This window comes from Aythya fuligula, chromosome 3, assembly GCF_009819795.1.
Source record: "Aythya fuligula isolate bAytFul2 chromosome 3, bAytFul2.pri, whole genome shotgun sequence".
In the NCBI taxonomy this organism is placed as follows: Eukaryota; Metazoa; Chordata; class Aves; order Anseriformes; family Anatidae; genus Aythya; species Aythya fuligula.
The window spans coordinates 64,587,535-64,612,872 of NC_045561.1; the positions used below are offsets into that span (position 1 = coordinate 64,587,535).

General features: G+C 35.1%; 1 protein-coding gene across 1 annotated transcript; it reads left to right on the plus strand.

Annotated features, from left to right (window-relative positions):
* The first annotated feature begins 217 nt into the window (after window positions 1-217).
* Window positions 218-21,712, plus strand: UFL1 (UFM1 specific ligase 1). Its single transcript, XM_032184319.1, has 19 exons — window positions 218-318; window positions 950-1,095; window positions 1,847-1,875; window positions 2,602-2,699; window positions 3,548-3,662; window positions 4,817-4,947; window positions 5,506-5,564; window positions 7,801-7,947; window positions 9,130-9,305; window positions 9,973-10,152; window positions 10,517-10,637; window positions 13,321-13,443; window positions 15,763-15,883; window positions 16,513-16,676; window positions 18,068-18,198; window positions 18,342-18,422; window positions 19,170-19,255; window positions 19,673-19,853; window positions 20,575-21,712. Exons 1-19 carry the CDS (start codon window positions 242-244, stop codon window positions 20,776-20,778), a joined length of 2,370 nt encoding a protein of 789 aa, XP_032040210.1. The 5' UTR covers window positions 218-241; the 3' UTR covers window positions 20,779-21,712.
* The last annotated feature ends 3,626 nt before the right edge of the window (window positions 21,713-25,338 follow it).

A 25,338-nucleotide genomic window follows, 5' to 3' on the forward strand; every position in this document is an offset into this window, starting at 1 on the left:
AAATAAAAATAAAAATAAAAATAAAAATAAATAAAAATAAATAAAAATAAATAAAAATAAATAAAAATAAATAAAAATAAATAAAAATAAAAAAAATAAATGTAACCCCGCAGACCGGGGGCAGCCGGGCCGGGAGGGGGCGCTGTGGGCGGCCGGGGGGCGGGGGTGCGGCGAGGAGCTTTGTCCGCGCTGGCTGCCCGTAGCTCGCCCGGTTGGGCCGACGTGGAAGGGGAGGGCGGCCATGGCGGCCGCCTGGGAGGAGATCCGGCGCCTGGCCGCCGACTTCCAGCGGGCGCAGTTCGCTGAGGTGGCCCAGAGGTGAGCGGCGCCGCGCCGGTGCCCGCAGCCCGCCGGCGGCAGGGCTCTGATACTGGCCCCACGGCCTCCCCCCAGGCCCGGCGGCACGGCGGGGGGAAGGTTTGGGGTGGGGGTGTTGGGGAGTTTTGGGGGGTGGGGGGTGGGGAGGGTTTGGGGGTCTCCAGGGGCGTATTTAGGTCCGGGGGAGACGCGGAGTCCCGGCCGGTAAACATCCTCAGGCCCAGCGCTCTGATCCGTCAGCAGTTCGGTAGTAGACTCTGTGGCCCAGAACTCGTTTATATTAAAAAATAAATAAAGTACGAAAAAAATAAAGAAGTATATAAGGGTAGTAAAGAAATCCTGTAAGCGCAGCGCTGTCCGCGTTCACAGGAAGGTGCGATCCTATTGTGGAAGAGGCTGACAGCTGTTGGGCAGTGGAAATCACCTCCCAGCGATGATTTGGGCACGAAAAGCTGCGTTGGTGAGTTGTGGGGCATCAGAAAAGTAGGAACACAAAGTGACTGTCATAAGAAATATTTAACGCACAGAACAGCGAGTAATCAATTTATTCCCTCTGTTCAGTATTTTCAAAACACGCATTTAAAGTTTGTGAGTGCTTGGAATAACCTGTTGTTCTTCATGCTGCCGATAGGTTGTCAGAACGGAACTGTATAGAAATCGTCACTAAACTGATCGCAGAAAAGCAGTTGGAAGTAGTGCATACACTGGATGGAAAAGAGTATGTCACGCCAGCACAGATCTGTAGGGAGATTCGGGATGAGCTTCATGTTTGTGGTGGTAAGTGTCACATCTGCTTTCCTTCTCTTGGAGGTTAATATTGAAGGCTATGGGAAGAATTTGATAGTTTTTTTCAGTACCCAGAGTATTTCAAAAAAGTGGTCATGCTTCCTCTTGCTTCATCTACATGTGAATTTGTTTATTTAATTTTTTATTTCAAATCTGTATTAGGCTTTAAATTAAACATATCGAGATACGTTACTTGATTCTTTTTTGCCTATGTAGAATTTCTGAGGTGCAAATGGTCTACTAACCCACTTGAAGGGAAGTTTGCGTTTTAGTATCTGGCCCAGATATTTGCCCTGGGCTCAGAATTTCAAAACCATTCTCTGTTCACATCATTAGTTGTAATAATTACATTTTTAAATTATTGTTGCTGATGTTTGACTGTAGCATCATGCAAAGGTAAGAAGCTTTGACAGCCTCTGTGTTAATACTCATGGACTAATGGTCAAATTTGATCAGCATCAAGGCAAAACCAGTCAGGAGGGAGCTGAAAAAGTGATTTATTTATTTTTTTCCTGGAGTTTCTGTATTGGGTTGTTAGCAAAGCCATAGTGTAGAACAGCATGGGATATCCTGCACTTACCATAAGTGATTTCTGTGATTTGTCAATATTTAAAGCTGAAATTGGTTTAATTAGTCTACAAAGTAGTGAAGTGTTCTGTACACAATGGACTATGCTGTATACTAAACCTGCTCAAGTATGTTTTATATACTAAAAGTATATCTTTATTTTTTTTTTTTGAAGGTCGAATAAACATTGTTGACCTGCAACAGGTAACTTTTTAGTAATAAAAAAAAATACGTTCTTCCTTTTTTTATCATGTTTATTGTAAATGTAGACTTCATCAGTCACACTCATTTTTTAATAAGAGAACAGTTTATGAAGAGCTGGTAGCCCTTGTCAGAGCACTGCAGATTATTTAACGCACCCATTTGCTGTTTTATGTAGAGTTCCTTTGTACTTAATGATACTCTGTGATCTGTGAAATCAGCACCAAAATAAACGGATTTTCTTGATGGTCTCTTCCTTTGCAGACTAAGGGGAAAAAAGAATTGTTTCCCATTTAAATCTAAAACTGCTTGAGCATGCATAATTAACTTTGCATATGCCTTTTTGGATCCTCCCTCTTCCTTCATTAATCTCTTGTCTCCACTAACCTTTATCCTCCAGTAGTCTTCCTCTGAGACTAATTTTCCCTTCTGGCAAAGAAAAATCACTTAGAATCAGAAAACCTTTCTGAAAGATAATTTAATATTTTCTGTTCATAGCTTTCTGCAATTTTGTATTGCATAGCTTTCTGTTAACCTTGTCACAGTTGAAAAGAGTATTTTTACCCAGTGAAGCTTTATTCCAAATCACAGATTTGCAGTATATGTATGCAGTACCAGAAAAAATAAAAGCACCTTTCCTTAAGAATATGTAAGTATAATAGCTCAATGTTTAAGAATGATTTTCAATTTAAAATTCTTATAACAGTTTTGTTGTTTGTTTGTTTTCAGATAATAAATGTGGACCTTCTGCACATAGAAAACAGAGCTAATGATATCGTTAAATCAGACAAAACTATTCAGCTTGTGCTGGGACAGCTTATAAATGAGTGAGTGCTTTCAGGAGCAACATGTATAACTCAAATCTCGTCTATTTTTTGAAACACAGGCTAACAATGAGAGTCAGCCTTTGTTGTTTCTGAGGCAAAATATATTTTTCTTGATTGCTATTACAGCTGTTTGATGATAAGTGTTTATTTTCAAAATGGCTAGTGATGCCAGTCTGAAGGTATTCATTGAAGCCATGGGACAAAGACATTCTGTCTCTGCCCAGTATTCAGAGGTTTTATTTCTTACTTCTTCATGTTTTTGTGCTCAGAAGACAGATCTCATTTTTTCTGTGGGTTTGCTGTCTGCCTCAGCTGTTTACAAACCTTCTCATTTTCACCTACCTCTTGCATTACCTCACAAGCCTAAGATGTATGAGTTATTTTGTGGCTTTCAACATGCCAACAAACACTGAAGTAATACTGTTATGGCGCTGTCTCTGTTATTGATTGCATTGCAAGATTTATTCTTGGCAAAGAATGTGTAGTTCATGGCTTTCTTGAAATAATTAAGACATACTATGTTTACTAAAGCCCTTTTTCTAAGTCTCATTGTCATAAAATGTTTTCCAGTTTCTTCTTCTTTGACAGATTCATACAAGCAGGTAAACGACCAATTTTAATACTAGCTGCCGTGATTACAAGGCTTTTAAAAACACACATTTTCACTGGCATCTTTCTCTTTTATTCAAGTAAAATAACTTCTAGTTTGTTTTTGAGAATATGCACCCGAACAGGGTATAGTGCCAGGCCAATTAATAATTCATCAGGGGAAGTGCATGTGGATAACAGGTTGACTTTAAATTTCACATCAATTTCATCTCTTATTTTTTCCCTTGATTTTAAATAAGGAGTTACCTAGACCAATTAGCAGAAGAAATAAATGATAAACTACAAGAAACTGGCCAGGTGACAATATCCGAACTCTGCAAGGCATATGACCTTCCAGGAGACTTCCTGACACAGGTGATGGAACCCACCAACCTATCAAACATAGAATCAATTGTGTTCACCTTCTTTTGTCATCTTTGCAATATCCATGGCTTTAATTGTGACAGGCTGGTTGTCATTCTAAGCAGAAAAGAATTACTATGTAAAGGTTTCAGTGTGACAGCTATTGACAGATTGAGATTGATGTTTGCCTTTTCAGTATTGGGCAACATTTCTTCAGGGTCTTTTTGAGTGTTAGGAACAGAGGGATAAGTTAGACTCGTGGAAGATCTGAAAATTTCACTGTTTGACATATTAGAAGATGTAAGGGTAAATTAATCAGTCCCATTAGCTAGGCAGGAGGCAGAAATACAATGGTAGAGACTTTTCAGTTTATTCAAGAAGGGTAAAGTAAACATAGTTTTTTGTAGCTGAAGCCAGGCATTCATAAAAACTTTTGTTAGTGACTATCTTAAGTGTTTAAAAGGATTAGGGAGGATCAGAGACTTTCAGTCAAGGTTGGATATTTTTTGGAAGATGCTTTTTTCAAAGGGTAGTTCTGTGGTGTATTAAATGAGCAGTCATATTAATTACAACTTTGCTGATTCTTAATTTGTGAACAGAATTCCTCTAATGTTTGTTACGTGGTTAGCTTCTACAAAAAACATTTCTAAAAATGAAAATTATTATATGTTTTTTCCTTCTTTTTTGGGCAATGCTGAAGGTTTAGTTCACTTTGCACATTTATGAAAACCTTTTTTGTGTTTATTGCTATTTTACTTCTTGACTGTTTGAAAAAATTGATAGTGAATTTCTCTGCCTCTAGTTCATACAAAATAAATAGAAACGTTAAAACGTAGTTTTGATTGTGCATCTCCAAACCACATGGATTTCTTTTGCAAAGTTTTCTGTATTGGATACATACATTGTAATCCTTTTAAGACAGACAGAAGAGAGCATTATTAGGAAAGCTGAATTCACTGATTTGAAGTGTGGGCTATAATGGCATCAACATAATGACATCAACTTACATACAGTTAGACACATTCTCAATATATCTAATAATTAGATTTACCTTTTTCAGCACAACTATCTGTTTTGTCTGTTAATACAGATTTTTTAAATAATTTCTGTTTAACATTGCTTAGCTAAATTACAGTTTTAGCAATCATCCCTGCTCCTATTTACAGGTATTATCCAGGCGTTTGGGTAGAATTATTCATGGACGACTAGACCAGGAAAACCGCGGGGTGATTTTCACAGAAGCCTTTGTTTCCCGGCATCGAGCACGCATTCGTGGTCTCTTCAGTGCGATTACTCGGTAAATTGCAGCACCTGCAACCACATATTAAAACTATTTTTTTCCATAGTTCTTTAAAGACCAAATTCACTTGAGACTGAGAAAGAAAAGAAACTCATGGATAGGTTTCTTCAGATATAGTTCAGTTCCAGGAGAGCAAGGAAAGTATAACTGAGACATATTTACATTTTTTACAAAAAAAAAAAAAAAAAGGGTTGGTTGGTTTGTTTGGAGAATATCTATCCTTACTGTCATTCCACTGCTCCCCTGTCAATTATGTATTAACATCTACCCAGTACACATTTCTGTAGGAAATGTTTCTTAATAGATCGAAAATTTTTGTGTCAACTTGCATGAAGAAAAAAAAAAAGGTTGCTTATGGTAATTATCATAGCTATGTTATATTTTATCATAGTAATTTACAATTAAAACCTTGTCACCTGTGTTACTTGTCAGTGTAGCAGAGTGGGGCAAAGATACTACATAGTTTTGTCCGTCTGGAATAACCTCTTGTTTCTAGATTCTTCACATCCATTTCAGGTCATTTAGTCACATTGTTTTGTTTTTCTTTTTTCCGAGGCCTACACCTATAAGTAACTTGATCACTCGGTATGGATTTCAAGAACATTTACTTTACTGTGAGTTTCATTCAGACTGTTTTGTATTTTCATTAGTTAATTCAGAGATGCTTCATTACTAGAAGTGCACCTTCAAAGAGGCATTTTAGTATATACCATTAATTCTGGAGTAAAGAACAGTATGCTTCTCTCTAGTATAAAAAGTGTTAAACATTTTGTGCTATCCATAACTGAAGAGATGTTCTCTGTATCTAAAGCAATGAAAGCATATAGTAATGAAATGCCTCTGGGGGCAGGATGATGCAAGAAGTACAGTACTCGTTTTGTCATCTGTTACGTTATTTGCCTTTAGCTACTGGCAATTTTATCAGTGAAGCACACAAAAGGGGACAGATTTTGTGTATCCAAACAGCATTAACTGCTCTGGACTTCATTTATTGACTTTTCTCTGTGATAGCAGAGGCAGAGCTTTTGTTACAATCATAGTTAAATGTCTTTATATGTTGAGAGATAAAGCATGCTCTTAAACTGTTTACCTTTATTTTCTGCAGCTCTTTAAATAGAAATTCATAAAGATTTCCTATCCAACTACTGAAACTTGTAGGCAGTACTTAATTGTTTCTCACTTCTAATATTTCAGCTTTTCTTTGACTACGAGGAATCCCCTCCCATCTGTTCAAGATGATGCTTCAAGCATCATTAATCTTGTGTGTTGGCTGACCAAGTGTTGTAGCTGTACAGAATCCTTTAATGGTTTTCCATCTCTTCTCATGAAAGTTGATCTCTCTTCTGAGTCTTTTTGCCTTTAGGGCATTGCATACTTGAGCTCCCCAGGAAAATCTCTGCTTACCTTCTTGCTTTGTTACAAGTATATTCATTACAAATGAAAATCTTAGCAGTTAAATCAAATCATATAAATGCCCGGCTTTCATATAATCAAATTAAGGTGTTTTTTTTTTTTTTTTTTTTCCCTAGGAATGTATTGTCCAGTTATCAGTAGGTTAAAAGGAAAATCTGCTAAACTGCATTACAGCAATGTTGCAGTAGGCAACAAATTTCAGTATGCAGTTAGTCTTTTTACAGGCTCTGCAAGTACATGATTATGTATTGCTCATGTACAATGTTAATTTGAATTGAAGTTCGAGTGTTTTCCTGTCACCAATAGTCAGCACAATGGCTAAGTGTGTTTCTAGTACTGTCTCTATTTTTAATGAGTTAGTTCATCTCTTTCTTTAGTTCTTCTTACTATATTTAATTCCCTCTGATGTTTCATAGGTTTCAAAGAAGTTTTTATTTATTGCCAGAGCTCATTTGATCAATTTTTCAGAGGTACCACATCAGTTCATAGAATTATAAAATGGTTTGGATTGGAAGAGACCTTAATGACCAGCTAATTCTACCCACCCCTGCTGTGGTTTCCCTTGCCATAGCCAGGGAAAATAATTGATTATTATTGATAATATTAAAATAATCAATAGAACTCAGTAATGTTTCACTGGAACTTTCCACAAATGTTGGAAACTTGAAAATATCTTTTCAGTGACATTATTTATACTCCTTGCCTTTTATCTTTGTCATTATTAGCAGTGTGTTTCATTACAAATGGAATGAAAATACCATAGTTAGCATGAAGAAAGGTTTAGTACTTTGGTTCTACCAGATACCAGTACATTCTTTGTAAGCAATATTTGTTCGTTACAAGGAATTTATTACTGGCAACGCTGTGAACATTTTAAACCATAAAGACAGTACAATTGTAAAATTACTCATTGTAAACCGTATGATAGGTGCTAACATTTATGCATTTTAGATAGCAGTTTTTCATGTCTTTTAGTATGTTCAGATCTCTCTATTTTCCATATTGTCTAACATGCAAACAGTGAATGCAAAGAGAACACTATTAATAAAATACTCTTATATTGTATTGTCTCCTCAGAGAACAAACCTTTTATGACTGCGTTTCTTAAATTAAAAGCTGAAACTGTCCAGATCTATGTTGAATAAAGAGACTTTTGATCCTTCCGTAGTGGCGCACTCTTTCAGAACGTTGGATGATTTTGCGAGCTTTTGTCAAGAAATTCTTAGAAGTGCTAAAAATAATGGATAGAACTTGATAATGTTTCATTCGAACAAGCACTTGTAGTTTGGTCTCTAGTTTCTTTCAATTAATAATAAAAAGAAAAACAACTAATGAGGGGGAAAAGAAGAAACAAAATGGAGAAAATAATTGCTATGTTTAGATTAATGGATACATCAAAGTGCAAAATGTCGCTTCATTTGTTTTTCTTTCTTTTAGCTGTGCTAGAAGAACTTGTTAACACTGGTCGTCTAAAAGGCACCGTGGTTGGTGGGAAACAGGATAAGGCTGTGTTTGTTCCAGACATCTATGCCAGAACACAGAGCAACTGGGTGGATTCCTTTTTCAAGCAGAATGGTTACTTAGGTAATTAATCTTTGTTCTCTTGGATAAAATATCTTTCTAAAGTTAGCATAGGTATTTAGTCTTACTTTAATATATATAGTATCTAGTGTGAAGCTCTGCAAGTATAAGTGGTAATAAGTACAGTTAATACTCCTTTTAAAAGACCGTCTTGGTTATAGTTGTGTTACTTCAGCACAAGGAACCATATTTTAGCAGAGAGAACCATGATGCTAAACAGTAACTTTATTTCACACAAAGGGTGTTAAAAATGCTACTTCTATTACTTTTCTGAAAGCATTTCTTAAATAGACTGATTGTAGTGGACTTTTCAGGTGGTTGTATTTGGCCCACATAATTGGGAATTGTAGGTCAGATACACAGATTGCAAACAAACTTTGACTGTTCGTTGTCCTGATAGCCAAGTATGCAGTGCGCAGGAAGAACCTTTTCCACAGTAAGATTTGCAGAACTAGAGTGGATAGCACTCATGTTCTGGTATGAATCCAGATATGTCTATCTGACTTAAAGCTGACTGATGCCTGGTGATGGTGTTTTAAAATGGGAGCTGTGGGAAAATGTGGACCTGAATAAAAAGGGGAGCATACCCTTATGGTCCCAGAGGGCCATTTATTAGTCTTACATTTTGAATAGGCTCAACATACTTTGCTACGTATTGTAGTACTTTTAAGTGCTTCCATAATATTGCTCAACTTAGAGTATCCGTCAAAGTCTTTAAATGTTTTCAGAACATCTAAGTTTAAACTGCCAAATACTTTAAATGCTTTGCTTGTGAGGCACTGAACAATTCTACGAGTATATTGGGTTAATTTTAGAAAACATAAGATTTTGACATTTTCCATATTGTAAATATTGTTCATGCTATGTTAGAATAATTTGGGAAGATGTCATTGCAAAGATAAATGTAGTGGTTTAAGAATCTGAAAGAAGCATTTTTTTCTAAAACTTGGACTGAAGTCATGTCCACGGTTTATTCTTCATATTTCTGTTGACTGCGTTTAGCTGTAGCTTGTATTGAAGCAAGTTTTAGGTCAGCATCAGCTTGAAGTTGCACTTGGGCATATAGAAACTATATGTAATTCTTTTTTTCCTGCTTTTCTTGAAAATTGCTATATAAGATACTGTAAGTAGCATGAGTAGTATAAGAAGGAATTTAAATTTAATACATTTCTGACTGTTTTATAGAATTTGATGCGTTATACAGACTTGGAATCCCTGACCCATCAGGCTACATTAAAAAAAGATACAAGTCCACAAAACTCTTATTTCTGAGAGCAGCTTGTGTTGGTCAAGAAATTGTGGATCAGGTTGAAGCTTCTGTAGAAGAAGCCGTCAGTTCTGGAACCTGGATAGATGTAGCAGTAAGTGATCCTTTCTGTTGGTGTTGGATTTAACTGCTTTGTCTTATTTTTGTGTCAGATGATATTTTCTTGAAGCTACATTAATGTAAATCCCATGTTGTCAGACAAAAATATTCAGACAAAATGTCATAACAAACAGACTTTATTTTCCTTTACATTAGTCTGAACAAAAGCAGAGGAAGGCCATGTCAGTACTCATTTGATAGATACCTAAGACTAACTTTTCATTTTAAATTTAATGCTAATGTTTTTTGCTAGAGAGCAATATATATTTTTGGTACTCTTGTGGAAAAAGCCTTAAACTGAACTCTTATGTAAATTTCATTTCACTAAGGGATATAAGCCATTTTGTCCTAGATAAATCCTTATTTTAGGCTTTAGAGTATCACTTTGTCTCCTGGAAGGAGGTGTGTTGTTGTTTTGTATCTGGTGTTACTCTGCATCTGTTGAACTGCATTTTGAAGTTGGTGTACTGATGCACTGATCAACTTGAGCGATGTTTTTGGGATGCTAGGAGATTTAAAGTAGTGTTTACTCTTGAATTACTCATTTAATGTTATAAATTAAATATATTTTAAGTAGCTAAGAGCAAATCTGTTTATCCACACGTCTGTCCATTCCAGAATACATTATTGTATGTAAATGACTTCTTTGTTCTTTACCCTAGACTCTTCTGCCAAGTTCATTATCAGCAGAAGATTGTGGAATTTTGCTTCAGCAAGTGATGAGATCTTTGAACAAAAACTCTTCAGGTGTAGTCTTCAGCGACACCATTGTAGTCAGTGAGAAATTTCTAAGCAGCTGTACTGATCTGTTTTCTGATATGATGAAACAGAAAGCTGAAAAGGTACAGTTTTTCATTGGTCAAGATGCTACGTTGAATTTTGGAGCATAGTTTGATTGTCTTTCTGTTTGCTGTTACCATCTCTTTACTTCTCATCTGAAATACAGCTTAAGAAGACAAGCAAAAAATGAGGAAAGAGTTTGTGTATGCAGTTGGTGTAGTTTAGTGTATATTCAAGGAACACCATCACAGTTAACAGTATGATCAGATACTGAGTTTGGATAGAGGACTAAATACGTCTTCATGTGTTGGTCTTGGAAAACATAATGTTAAATTAGTATACTCTGAAATGGCTAAATGGCTTAAATACTCCTGTATGTATCTTTTGTCTTTATCTTTCCTACTAAGTGCATGTCCTTCGTTGTAGGAAATGAAAAATAACCCTGTTCACTTAATCACTGAAGAAGATTTAAAACAGGCTTCTGTTTTAGAAAATTCAAATGCTAATAAAAAAGACAAAAAAGATGATAGAAGAAAGAAGGCAACTGGTAAGTCATCAGTGTTTTGCTTATGCAAAAAAAAGATGTTTAGCCTTAAAAATATTTAATTATGAAGTTACTCTGTTTTGTAGTCCGTTAGTTTCCTCCAGTCCATTGCTGAAGATACTTTAGGAAACAATCCAACCACTTGTCATGATTATACTGTAGTTGTAGATGTATCTGAGCTATGTACCTGAGATCTCATTTCAGATTCAGTACAGATGAAGTACCATAAAGAAATCCTGAGTTAGTCCAGAACAAAGCACATGGCTCTAGAAATGGAATCTGTGTTCATTTGTTTGTGTATATGGTATATTCACACAACAATGAGTTGTATGTGAGGTCCCGTAGAACCAGCTCAGACACATCTGTACCATTTTTTACTACACAGTGTAGATACACTCTTATCCTCTACACTTTCAGGGATCCAGAAGAATTTCTTAAGAGTGTTCAGAAATTACTTCCAAAATCATTCGGTCTAACTTCAGAAATGAGATACTAATATTTTTTTTGTTTGTTTGTTTTTTGTTTTTGTTTTGAGAATGTTATGCTTCTTTTTGAGAATCCCATGCCAATAATTTTATGTTTGCATACATAACAGTCATTTGGAGATTCACACAATTTACTTTATGGTATATTGTGTGTTAAATTAATTCTATACTTTGTTCCACTTGTGTGGTGGCTGTTTGGAATAAATTTTAATTTGAGGGACAATAAAAATGTGTAGCTTAAAAAACCCTTTGAAATCTTTCTAGTTTTTAAAACATTTTTCGGACTAAACATTGTATTTTCAGTTCCAGAGATTTTACATGACTGTTGTGTTGCTACGGCACAGCTGAGCAATCTATGTTGAACACACATGCAGAGTTTTATATGCTATTGAAAGCAACAGAGCATTGATGCATCTAGCTTAATTGAATATACTAATTTGAAAAATAAAACATAAGATTCTACTCTTCAAAAGGCCATGACTGAGTTGGCATGGAAACTAAACTTACTCTTGCCACAAGAGACAGTAGATTTTTCTAGGCCATAGCTGAAGTAGAGAAGCTTGAACTTTAATTGAACTGTCATAAATCGAATGACTTCGGTTTCCAGCCTTCTGAGGATTAAAGTCTCTACAGAGCATGTACCATTTTGGAGTTTTATTCATATCCACAGATAACATATGCTGCGCAATAAGCAAGACTACCTTGAAGTGTTTTTGTATTGATTGTTATGTGTGTTACCTCACAACATTCAAAATTATGGTTTAAGAATTAGGTGTTGCTGCATAATGGCAAAATGTGGCCAATGTCACATTGCCTTAACATCTTGTCTGTGCAAGTGCAATGTGGCATGGCCTAAGTGTTAACGTCACTGATACAAATATGGATTGTGCCATGTACTTAGTGATTTCAAAATAAATTGTCAGTTGTCCACTTATAATGCCATTTGTAGCAGTCTCTTACAAATAAATACATACGGACACTGCAGAAATGATCCTTCCTGTAGGTTACAGTCCATCCTGTTGTCATTAACTATGGCTTCTTTTCCAGCTGTAGTTTCACTTACTTCATTGCTCTCTGAATGAGATACTGACTGTGGATTGTGGCTTTTTTGTGTGGCTTTCAAGTAAAATGCAGGATGAAAGTAGCTTGCTTTCAAAATAACTAATATGTTGCGCACTTGACAAACTTGACAAAGTCATGTATTAAATAAGTTTGTGAAAAACATCCACTCTTGCTTTATGGGAGGTCAGAAACTCAGGTCTCACAGTGTGCTGCTAGATGCTACTGGACAAGTTTATTGTTCCTGTAAAGTAATGCTATGCAGTTAGCTTTCTAAGTGGCAGCATCTTGCCCTTGTGTTTCCTTTTGTCAAATGATGATAGTACTGTTAGGTAACATAGTAACTTGAAACCTTGGACCTTATATTTAACTGGAAAAATAATTACTTTCTCAAGACTTAGAGCGTGCATAGAACTAATTATTCTGGAGTTTAAAGTCAAAGAACAAGGGAATGAGCAATGAAACAGGGAGCAAACAACTAAGCAACTTGCATTATACAGAGGGAATGTTTTGTAAGTTGAGATGCTATCTGCAGCGTAAATATGTGGGTTACAGCACCTATGAACTAAGTAATTTGTTGTTTGTCGGAACTGGAGTATCTTATTGCTTCACAGTCATCTAGGAACAGTTGAAAAAAGTATTAATTGAATGCACATTTTCAAGAATATTTGGGGTAAATGCCTGGAGGATTATTTCTATGAAAGTCAATGAAGTTGCATTATGTGGAGTATTTTTGAGTAACTTATTTATTCAGCATCACTGAACAAAATGCTAACTGCTTACTAAAATGCTGTTTTCAGCCATTAGAAAATCTCCCATTACATGAGTGAAATTAGTATCTCATCAGTTTTCATCTGGAAAAAGGTATTACTGATTTTTTTAATGGCATATGTGGTTAGTATTTGTGTCTATTTGTGACACTAGTTAAAATGAAGCCTTCACTTAGTATGTTTTTCTATTTCTAAAGAATGAAACTTGTAACACTAGTATTCTGGCATATGTATTGTAGGTTATCTTTCGACTCAAGTTTTTGACTTTTCATTTTCTTAATTTACCTTTAACAAGGACTGCAGATAAATTACCATAATATTATAAACTTTTAAATGCTAGAACTGTGAATTAAGCAAGTAATTCTCCACCAGAGGGCAGTGGAAGTGTGAGAGGAGGCGGTGGTGGTAATGCTAGAGAGATCAAGATTAAGAAAACCAAGAAGAAAGGAAGGAAGGATGCTGACAGTGATGAAGAGTCACAAACAACTAGCACAGGTACATCATTTTATTTTGGGCACTGTCTACTTGTAGAGACATGTTTATATCACCTGCTTTTCATCATCTCTAATTTCCCCACTATGTTGGTAAGGTCAGGTAAAATCTCAAAAAATATGAGAATACTATTCAGTTAGAATTATATCAATGGATATAATACTGCTATTTACATGAAATGTAAATACATATTCACTGAATAGTCTAACTTAGTCTTTGAAAAAGAAACCGAAGTAATGGAAAATAAAACAGATATTTTTAAATTTTGATTTTATGTAGGAAATGGTATGGATTTCAGGATGAAATTAATGTATATAAATACCTAAAGGGATGGTGCAGTTAAGACAGAACCAGGCTTTTCTAAGTGGTGCCCAGTGCCAGGACAAGAGGCAGTGGGAATAAACTGGAACACAAGATGTTTCATCCGTTCAGTAAACACTCTTTACTGTACAGATGATGAAGTGCTGGCACAGGTTTCCCAAAGTGGTTGTGGAGCCTTTCTCCATGGAGATACTGAAAAGCCATCTGGACATGGTACTAGGAAAGGAGCTCTGGGTGGCTCCACATGAGCTGAGAGGTTGGAACAGATGACCCTCCAGAGGTCCGTCCCTTCCAACCTCAACCATGCTGTGATTCTGTGATAGGGATATTGTAGTTGGTTTCTTAACTCACGCTGAATAGTGTATGATTAATAAAGTAGTTCCCATCCATTTCCAAAGCCTGGTTAACTTAAACAATTCATAGCATTGAAATACTACTTAGACATTAGTCCTCATAAGCATGAAAATACAGGTTTAATATTTTAAAATAAGATTCATCTTGTATTAATGAGACTTTTACATCTTAGCTAGCTACCTTTGTAAGCCAACGTTTTAGTGGCAGAAAGTAGGTGTTATGAAGGCCCATCAGTCTGACTAGTTTTAGATCTGTATTATAGGAGGAGTTTGAATCATTCCCTACTGGTGCCCATTTCTCCCTGCTGATTGTTAGAAGAAGGAGCATGGAGGCTTCCTCATAAGCAGATGCCTACATGGTTAGACTTTTATTAAACAGTGGCTGCAAATTAAACAGTGATAATTATGTGTTACTTCTTTAATTCAAGTACCAGATGTGTGCTTCCATTTTATATGTAGTATCTAGATTTCTAATAGTGACTGCAAAACACTTCTAAACATATTTGAAGTTTTGAGGCACAGTGTCTTAATTTTACGTGGTACTACTCATAGTTTCCTGTAATTCACATATAAATGAAGTTATTTTTCCAGATTGATGAGTTACTGAGTAACACAGCGTTAAATCAACCTTTTTGTGTGTGTGTGTGACCTTTCATGTTTTACAGTTGTTGCTAGTTGTGCTGTGTTGTAATAAATAGACTGACTTAAATAGTGTTTCATGAATGCTGTTTGATTAACTTCATTTTTGAGTTACTTCCTGTACAGGAGAAAAAATACTCAGTCATCATATTCATGAACTAAAATCCCAAGATAAATTCAGATGTAACCATTCAAATATAAATAACACCCTTCCAAAAACTGATCTAAGTCCCCTTTCCATCTGTTTTATATAGTCTATGTTCTTCATTGCTACTGTAGCAGGACTGGAAGACTCATTGATTTCCTTTCAGTTACCTTACATGCAGAATTACCCTATTTTATCCTGCAGCTGGAATATGCAATGCCTCTGCTTTTCCAGTTCCCTGTCGTCATCCTGATCTCATTCTTAAGTGTAAAAACTAACATCTGCAGCATGCAGATGAACTTAATATATTGCCCAAAACAAAAATACAGATGCAATAATTTATATGCAGCATAGAAAGTGATCTTAATACCCAAATTTCGTCCTAATTTTCTTACTGTATCCTGTCTGAAATTTTATGTAATCTTGAACTATAACCTCAAGTTGAAGATACTCTCTGTTACATGATCATCTACACTACTAACTGGGTTAAAAAATATATCTTGTGAATATCAAGTAATAATATTCTATTCAGTTTTGACATTAAAAAAATATCTGTTTGGTCTTGGTAAGGTCATCCTTCCCATATATATAGGCCAGACAGTTTGAAATCTTCCACCAAAATGTTTTTGTATATTTCTTAAGTTGTCTGTAACAGAAAATAACTGTGATCAAAAGAGATTTCATCAATTTTTCGTATGTACCAAATTTTACTGTTGTCTGTAGTCATCCTTTTCTTTGTGTTGGTAATGCATTTCTTCTGAGGATGTTTGAACTATGAGGCGTTTCAATGTCTCATACACAGAGTAACTAAAGCAATGTTAAGTATAGAGTTTTGACAATGAATGTTGTTTATGGCTACTACAGATAGGAATAAGCACATGGAGTTCCCTTTCATGACCCAAGAGGAAATTCAGGATGTTTTAAAGACCCGTATGCAAGACTGCCCTGAGGAGCTTATTACAGAACTTGCTGAACATCTAATAAGGTAACTTCTGTAATTCAAACAGAGTTAGAAAGTCTGTGATTCATTTCAGATGAATCTTCTAAGCAAGAAAACAGAATCAAGAGAAAACAAATTTACTGATGGAAGTGAATCGATACTCTCTTTCTGTGCAGATCTGTGTTATATACTTCCTTTTGTATTAGAAAGCTGTACTGTCACAGTAATGAGAAATAATGCTTCTGCCAAGCGGTAGGAAGTTCTGTGTCCTGTGTCAGGAAGAGATTTCAGGGTCACGGTTATATTTCCACATCCTTACACTGATCTATGTTGGGATTTCACCAGTGCCATCTTATGTACAGCTCTTGTATGTCCTCTGTCCTTTGTGGCACTACTGGCACTTGTGTAACCGGATGGTAAGATAGGTCAGCAAAGATGAATAATTTATTTTAAAAGATGTTCCATGAGAGAGTGTATGTGTTCAGGGCAAAAAGGACATGAGAAAACCATAAACTTTATGGGCTTGCTTTATATCATCATTCTGTGGCTTTTATGTCCCACTCACTCTGTTGTGACATAGCTTTCTCTATTGGTATGTTTGGAAAAATCTTCAGCATTTTTACATTTTGCTTAATATTCCTTTTTTTTTTCTGCTTCATCTTCCCTGTTCTAAGACCTCTAACAAAAAGTTACCAGGAAGTTGTGCGTTCCGTTTTTACATCTTCAACATCTTCCTCTGGAGCTAGCAGAAGACAGACTATGAAGGACCTGCAGGAAGAATTCTCAAACTTGTACAACAACATTCGGTTATTTGAAAAGGGAACAAAGCATTTCACAGGTATAATAAATACATAGTTAAAATGAATACACTCCTTCAAGGATGTTGAATTTATTCCAGAATCTATATTCAGAGGCAAAGAGGAGCAACAGTTTTAAGAAAATTAAAACTTAGGGATGTATTTACGGTGTCTAAAACTGACCTCCTGCTGGGGTGCACTGCTTTGCACACTTACTGAAACACATTCTCTTTATTTCATATCCACAGTCTTCATTCTGTCCAGGTCATTGTGTTCTTGGCCTTTCTTCCAAAGTGTTTGCATCCCTTTTAGTTTTTGTTGTCTCTTTACTATTTTTTTAAACTGACTTCACTCTGTCACCTGTGTAACTAGTGAAAACAATGAATAGCATCTGACTCTTGAGAACTTACCTCTCAACCTTCTTCTGGTTTGGTGTTGAAAGTAACTGCTCCTGCTTCATTTTGCAGTGGGTTACTCTGAAATGGGTCTTCTTTATCCACCTTTTTTTTTTTATTATTATTATTACAGGAAGGACTTCTCTTACAAGCAAAGACTTGTGGCTTTTTTCTTTTTTTTTTTTATTGGTTGGAAACAGAAGTGCTGAATTACTAACAGGCCAACTCCTGTTCTTACCCCTGCCATCAGAGTGGTTCCGAAGAGTGTTTATCAACATGGTCATAGGTGCTTTATATACACATGTGTACACACACACACACACACACACACACATATATATACACACACACGCGTATACATATATATATATTATAGATTATATATATATATAAAATCTATGTTTATGTATAATCATGTAAATTACATGTATGTTATTTTTATGTATTTATATATAATGTATATATCTACAGCATTTTCCTAATGCTGTAAATGTTTCCAAGATTCTGTGCTCTTCAGTTTTCTTTGAAACTTTCCCTGTGGAAAGTTACAGCAAAAGGAAATATTAACACACACAGAACAAATAGATATAAACGTGTTTTTGAAATAAATTTAGTTATTTCCCATTAGCCTCTGTTCTTGTACACTGGTTCTTTTTTTCTTAAAATTCTGCTATTTCAATCTTCTGTCGCATGCCAGCTCATTTAACTGCTTGTCTTGTTGACTTTTCTTTTTCATACTTCTGCTTGTTGATTAATAGAATCAACAGTGTGTTTGTTCATTAACAGTTCTTGCTCATACAGATACACCTTTGAAGTACTAACAGTGCATTCAAATGCTCTTACAGACCCGAAAGTCCACATTTTCACTGAGGAATGAAGAACTGTAAATGAGGGAAGATACTCTTCATGTATCTAGATAACTTTCTTGTACTGCTCTGGGTTGATAGAGTCCATGATTTAGGAAGTGTTGTGATAACTGTTCATATGAATCTGCTGTAATAAGTCACTTTCCAACTTTTAATCTTTTTTTTAAACAGATGAAACTCAGACTAACCTTGTCAAGCACCTGTTGAAGACTGTCTGTACAGACATTACAAATCTTATTTTCAACTTCCTAGCATCTGATTCAATGATGACAACAGAAAATTATTCTGCTATCACAAGTGAGGTATGCAGCTATCAGTTCCTTTTTTGACAGTCTCAAATAGATCAGTGATACCTATTTAATATTTAATAAACTTCTGTTTAAATATGCCTACAGTTAAAATAGTAATTCATATTGCAGATTGTTTCCATTCTTCTCTCATACAGGTCAGGACCAAGATTTTAGGTAAATTGCCAGAAGACACCAAAGGTCCTTTAACTAAACTGCATACTTCTCTGAATGGCAAGGTAAAGTATTCCAGAATCTTTTGAGTTCACATTTTCTGTTCTGGTGATACTATGCTAATAAACAGCTGAAACACATAGTGTAGTACGTAAATGGTGCTGCTGCTGTAAAGGCTGAAGGCAAAGTCATCTTTCAAATTTATGTAAGTCAGTGAGAGTAAGTACATTTTCATATCTGTGAATTTTAAGAGGTGAAAAGGTGATCTCACATTCTGATATTGATAGTCACCTGGCTGTTTGCTTCCAGATAGACTCTAGTGTATCTTTTATAAGAAAAACAAAAGCTGATAGAGAATCTGCAGTTTAAAGTGATTGGTGTTTCTTGTATTTACTTTCTGAAGCTCCTGATGTTCTCCCATGTATTCCTTAACTAGTATTCTTGGGTATTTAAAAATAAATAAATAAATAAATAAAAACCAGATTATGGCAGTGTAAGTATAAAGGAATGCAATTTATAATTTCTTATATGCAAAAGACCATTTTTAAAGAAGAAAAATCTATAAAGAATTGTAGAATGAATTCCTATTTAGTATTTCATTTTTAATACTAACATGATAGTATAGTTTTTGTATTTAAATACGTTAACTATTGGAAGGTGGATAAACTTAATTTTTACTAAATACTTTTTTGTTTTTCTACCATGGTTTATTCTAAGTGTATTCATTGTCATCTATTTGAATGATTAATTATGAACAGTAGTTAGCTTATTTTCTAACCTACTTACACAGATTATTATTATTTTTTTAATAGAGTTTAGAAGATTTCCTTTCATACCTTGATTCTGCAGCAGATATTTGTGATATTATGGTGAAAAAAGGAGACAAAAAGAAAGAAAGGTACCTTAATTTTATTTATTCTGTTTACACTGTGTGAAATGTAACTTTATTGATGCACAAATGTCAGATGGTAGTTTGGTAGCAGTCACACAGAAAGTGTGAGAGGCAATCTTTCTTTCCAGACTGTTTAACTGAAAAATACAAAGTCAGGCAGCCTTAATTCCATGGGAGAAGTCAGAGAGGAGAGTTTGTATTTAGCTAACTTGCTTGGCTGGCTGGTTACTACAACATACCAGTTCAGGTTCACTAGGGATTTTTTCAAAATCTGAGCTACAACAGTGCTTTTTTTTAATCAAGAACTGGTCGATCAGAGGAGAAAGTAGCATTATTAATGTTAGAAGAGCTTTAGAGTCTATTTTAATTATTATAAGACAGAATGGAAAACATATTTTAATCTAATATATTCCTGTTTCTTAGGCAAGTCTTATTTCAGCATAGACAAGCTCTGATTGAACAGCTAAAAGTAACAGAAGATCCAGCTCTTGTTCTGCACCTGACATCAGTACTGTTATTTCAGTTTTCAACCCACTGTATGCTTCATGCACCAGGGAGATCTGTACCACAGATCATTAATTTCCTAAGCGGCAAGATCCCAGAGGTATTCCTTTCTAGCCTTTTAGTAGGAAAGCACATTTTTTCTATGACTAAACATAAAGAGTTGTGCCTCATACTGACTCCTTCTGCTGTATAACACTAGCACCTTTGCTTTTCATGTCTAATTTTTATGTGCAGAGTATGCAGTTTGTCTGATCTATGTTTCTATTCAAGTATATCATTTCAGGAATCTCTTTTCAACATTTTTTAAATAAAATTAAAAATCCTTAAGTGATCTGTCTGTACTGTAGCTTTTGCTTTTATCTGTAGTCAGCTATCCATTACGGAATGTTATAAATTACTGAAAATTCTTAAAATTCTCTTTCCTCCTACCTAGAGCGTGGATGGTTTTGAACTTTTCTGATTCAGTCTTACAAAAGATGTACCTCTTCAAAAATAAAGTTTCAAATTCTATATCTAATCAGCACAAACTGATGGTGTTTACTGACTGCATTGCTTTACTGCTGCAGTGGTTAATTGTCCTGTTCCCTCAGTATGGGTGTACTTTTATTTTTCTATCTCTATCTTTCACAGAATTTAGGTTAGGTTGCAAAATACCTTGATGGAACTACATGCATCACTAACCTTTTTTAGACAAGAATGGAAGAATGTGTGTGGTTTTTTAACATTTATTCTTCAATTAATTAAAAGTTTGTGTACCTTCTCCATAATGTTGACATTTCTTTTTGTTGTTTGTTTTTTTTTGTTCTTTTTTCCCCCTTCAGGATCAGCATTCTCTGTTAGTCAAATACCAGGGATTAGTAGTGAAACAATTGATCAGTCAGACTAAGAAGACTGAACAGGGGGACAGTGATGAAACAGAAGAGGACGAAGGAGCAGATGCCATTCGGAAAGAGCTCCAGGAAATCACTACCTCTATCAAAGATCTTGTTCTCAGACCTAGAAAATCTTCTGTAACAGAGGAATAAAATGATTATTGAGTGCATCCACATCCGTGATATACTCAGATTTTTTTTTGATTTTTTTTTTTTTTTTATCCTGAGGGGAAGGGTAGGAGAAAATGCTTGAAAAACTTCTAATATTTGGCTTCTCGCAAATCACAGCCAGGGAACACAGCTGTTGTGTGATAGTGACAAATGGAGTTTTGTTTATGTACTACTGCAGCATACCTGTAACATGCATAATAATGTATTAGATGTAGGTATGACAGAGCGCAACTGTGGGTACTTTGGGTATGAAAACAGTGGTTTTTTAATTGGCAACTTCATATGAGACCTCAAGAAATGGTTATTTTTCCTGTAACACTATTCTGTTACATGCTTCTAGTTATGCTCTTCTGATTTTGATTTATAATGATAAAAGGATTGCATATAAGTTTATATAAGCCTATGTATCAATCTTAAAGACTAGTTTTGAAATGATAATATTGCCATAAATGGTGTACAAATGAAAGGCCACTTTTACTTTTTGATATCATGAGTGGTTATTTTCAGCTTCTGTTCACTAAACTGCAAGAGTAAAAACACTGAGTACAAGTTTATGTTCCTAAACTTAAGTGACTCAGTATTAATGTGAGTTTCTAAAGGTACTGAAAGCTTTCAAAAATCAGCACACCCATACTATTCGTGTATTAACATCAATAATAGCAGCTCATTTGAAACTTGTAATTGGAACAGAAGAGGCAATAATCTTTTGCACTAATATTTTGAGGGTGAAGAAATAATGTTGCACCAGCCATATTTAACATACTACATGTTATTCAGCAGTCTTGTTGATTTCTCAGTCCAGTTCTAGTTGCAGTTTGAAGGCAGCTGCCTTGAGGGAACTTCTAGTATTCTGTTTACCCTGAGTTTCTTGAAAAAAAAATTTTAAAGTTAACTTTTATGATATTTTTACATAAACTTTATGGACTGAAATTTGTTTTTCTAACCTGAAATAGCAAAATATTGTTAAAAGTGTTTCACTCAAGTGTTTTCCCTGCCTTATTTTCACAAGTACTTTATGTATTCAGTAAAGCTGAAAATGTGTAGATTAAATAAATTGGAGTTCTGCCACTATTTATGACATAAAACTTGTCATAACACTATGTCAAACTAATTTCTAATTTGTCACATTAAATAAGGTCACTTTCAAACCATAAATATTTTAGTTGTATCAAATCCTTTTTAGATTTATATTACTTCAGTAAGGCCCATTGCTTTCACGTGTGTAATTGCAGGTTTTTGCATAAAACTAAATTTGAGTACTAAGACAAGAAAGCATTCTTTTCACTGAAAAAGTTGCTCAACCAAATTTCCAAAATTCTTTGATGCTGAAAGAAAGTAATTAGATTCTGTGCAAGTCCTACTTTGTTTAAATACTTTGTCAGCAAAACAAATACCATTCATGTATTCTACATGCTTAATCAAAATTATCTGCAAGCCTGAAATTAGAATAACAAAAGTTGACAAGGTGAGGTATGGAAACTCAGATTAACCAAGGTTGAGTTAATTTTGATAATGTACTTTTATATCTTTAAAATTGTTTTTTACTTTATATTTAATGATGTTCACATCATAATTCTGGTCTTTTACCCACTGTAAGACAAAAGCAGTGTGCTAGTTGTAAGGCAGAAGCAAAGGTAGTTGTTTGTTTTTCTTTGGATGGAGGCTATCTTAGATGACATTAAAGGACAGTGAGGAATAAGAGAAAAGTAGTGTTCTGGCTGTTCAGCTTTGTTTAAGAAAAAGTTTGCATACAGGGAACAGGCTTGATTTGTTGTTATTTAGCCAGAATAATGACAATTTTCCTATACTGAATGTAAACGATTTTATATAACATGGATCTATTTTGTAAATAATATGCCATATGACATTCTGTATGCAAATATGAAAATATTTTAATAACATTAAATGAAGTATTTAAAATGCACTTTGTTGATTTAACCAATGGTTGATGATCTTGCAACTTGAAGCTTTCAAACAGCAATCAGTTATATGCACTGTTTTATATAACATGCTGTTTTGAGCGTCCCTGTATTTTTGTTTGATTATGTTTTATGCTGGAATAATAACTTATAAAATCTACTAAACCATGCATTAGAGTTGCTATATGGTAGCCATTGTTATAAGAATTATAAAAATATGTGTGTTCTTCTAAGTAGATGAGAAAAAGACGCTAAAATTCAGAGGTCTTTTATGGAATTCTAGGACACACAAGTGGGAAAATTTTCCCACGGATACTTTTGTAGTCTCTTAGATATGGAAAAACAGTCTTTAGTTTATGAAGTAGACTTATCTTGAAAGAGAGGGAAAAAGAATATTTACAATTTCCTGAATATTATGCTAATTTGGGGGTTTTACCTCTCCATATGAGAAATTAAAGGTTGGACTTGGTGCTTAGGGACACAATGTAGTGGGTGACTGGTAGTATGGTGATGGTTGGACCAGATGATCTTGGAGGTCTTTTCCAACCTTAATAACTCTATGGTTCTGTGTATGTAAGAGTATTCTTGTCTTAGAAATCAGAGGTTCAGTTCACAAAACAAAAGTGTCTATTGGCATATCTAGGAAAATGAGAAGCGATGCACAATTACAACATTGTTACTTCGGCTTTAAGTAGTGTAAGCCTCTTGTAACCTTCACCTTAATCACCACCATTATAGCTTCTGTGAATGCATGTACATACATACGAACATTTATAAACAGACTTTTTGTAGTCTCATTTGCTGCTCTCAGCAAATTGGAGTAGGTGCATTAACTGTAGGCAGAAAAATATTTTTCTCAGCAGTAGCCTTTCCCCATTACTACGTGGCAAATTGCAACTTTTTTAGCTGGTTATTTGCAGGTCTGCTGGAACTTGCAGCTTTCTTTCCTGTTCTCTTGGTGTGCAACGTCTTTGAAACAAGAATTGGCACAAGTTTCCAAATGATAGTTAGTATTGGGGGTTGTTGTCTGGATTAAAGCATCTTAACAGCTTGCTCAGATAAAGCTACAGGCTTTTTAGGGTCTTTTAGGCTTCTTCTGAAATACTGCTCTGTGATTTTCCTTTTTTAACTAGCAGTTACATTTCCTTAGGCCAGGAAAATGGAAATATCTAAAAAAACTGAGTAGATTGTTGTTGCTGTTATTGGAATAGGAAGTTTAGTACTTACACAGAAAACATGGGAGTGATTGTACTGGGTCAGATCAACTGTCTGTGTAGCCCAGTATTGTTTCTCCAGCAGTGGCCAAAAGGGGATACCTAGGGAGGAGTATAAGCATAAGAGATGTACGTAGAGATTTTTCCCTTGTGTATTTCTGGAGCCTCCAAATACATGCTACTCAAACATTTTGAATGATGGTTGTACTTTAAACACAGAAAATGGTAATGATCTGAAGCTTTGGGGTAAACAGGATACTTGTGAGAACAGGAATCCTTCTCTCTGCTGGCCCAAATAGTAGCATATTCAGTAAAGTGTGAAGACATTTTCTCAGGAAAACAGCAAATAATTTGATAATGTTTTTTTAGGAATGCTTAAATATTTAAGCAAGGAATGATACCTTGGTTGTTTTGTTGTTGTTTGTTTGTTTTGTTTTTAATACAGTGAGATGGGAAGAGCAATTTGAGATTTTTAAACAGAAACATCATTTGGTCTATGAACTCCTAAATCCTCAACATGAAGAGGAAGCTAGGTCAAGACAGATTGCATCTGGGGTCACACAAAATAAGCTGCTTTCTATTTCAGGAAGATCAGGAAAGGATGTGAGAGCTGTATGAGACATCATCTTACTGTGATATGAAAAAGCAGCAGAATTTTTGTTCTGTTGTATTCAATTTGCACCTGTTGGCAAAAAATACTTTCTTTTAAGAGCTTCTCCTGGCAAGACTTCTATTAACACAGCAATTATCTCTCCAATTAGAAAAAAATGAAAAGGATGGTCTTTGAAGTTTTAAGGAAGATGATATGACTAGAGGAGGTTCCTGTGTTTTTCGTGATTTCTGGAAATAACCTTCTGTGTTGAAACTAAGTGTCATTAGGTCTTCTGACAGATCAGTTTGGATAATATTTTTGTCTTGCTCATAGTTGCGGGTTTCAAAATGTACTTGATCAAAAAATGTATTTTCAGTTTTTTTCTTTTTGGTAGTAAAGGCAAGAGGAAATTTCATGATTCTCCCTTTGGACATGCATTCAGGCCTAACTTCCCAATCTACAAAAATTGCAAGCTTGAAAAATTAGCATTGAAGTGCTCAATATAAATAAAGCTTATAGTTTGTACAGTAGGAGGTAAAAGTTCAATCCAATTTTACTGGAAGGCAGAATAAATGTGTGCAGAGTTTTAAGAAACCAGTCAGCCACAAATAGAAATGATGAATTTTCGGCAATAACAATCAAATGATCAGCCGTAATTGCAAGATACTACCCAGGATAACCTCCAGAACACATTATCCAGATTTGCCAGTTTATCAAAGAACATAATACATCTAACGTTTAAATGCTTCCTTCTTTCTTCTGCCTGTGATATGAAGCAGGTCCCACCCACTTGACATTATAGACTAAATGATTCAGA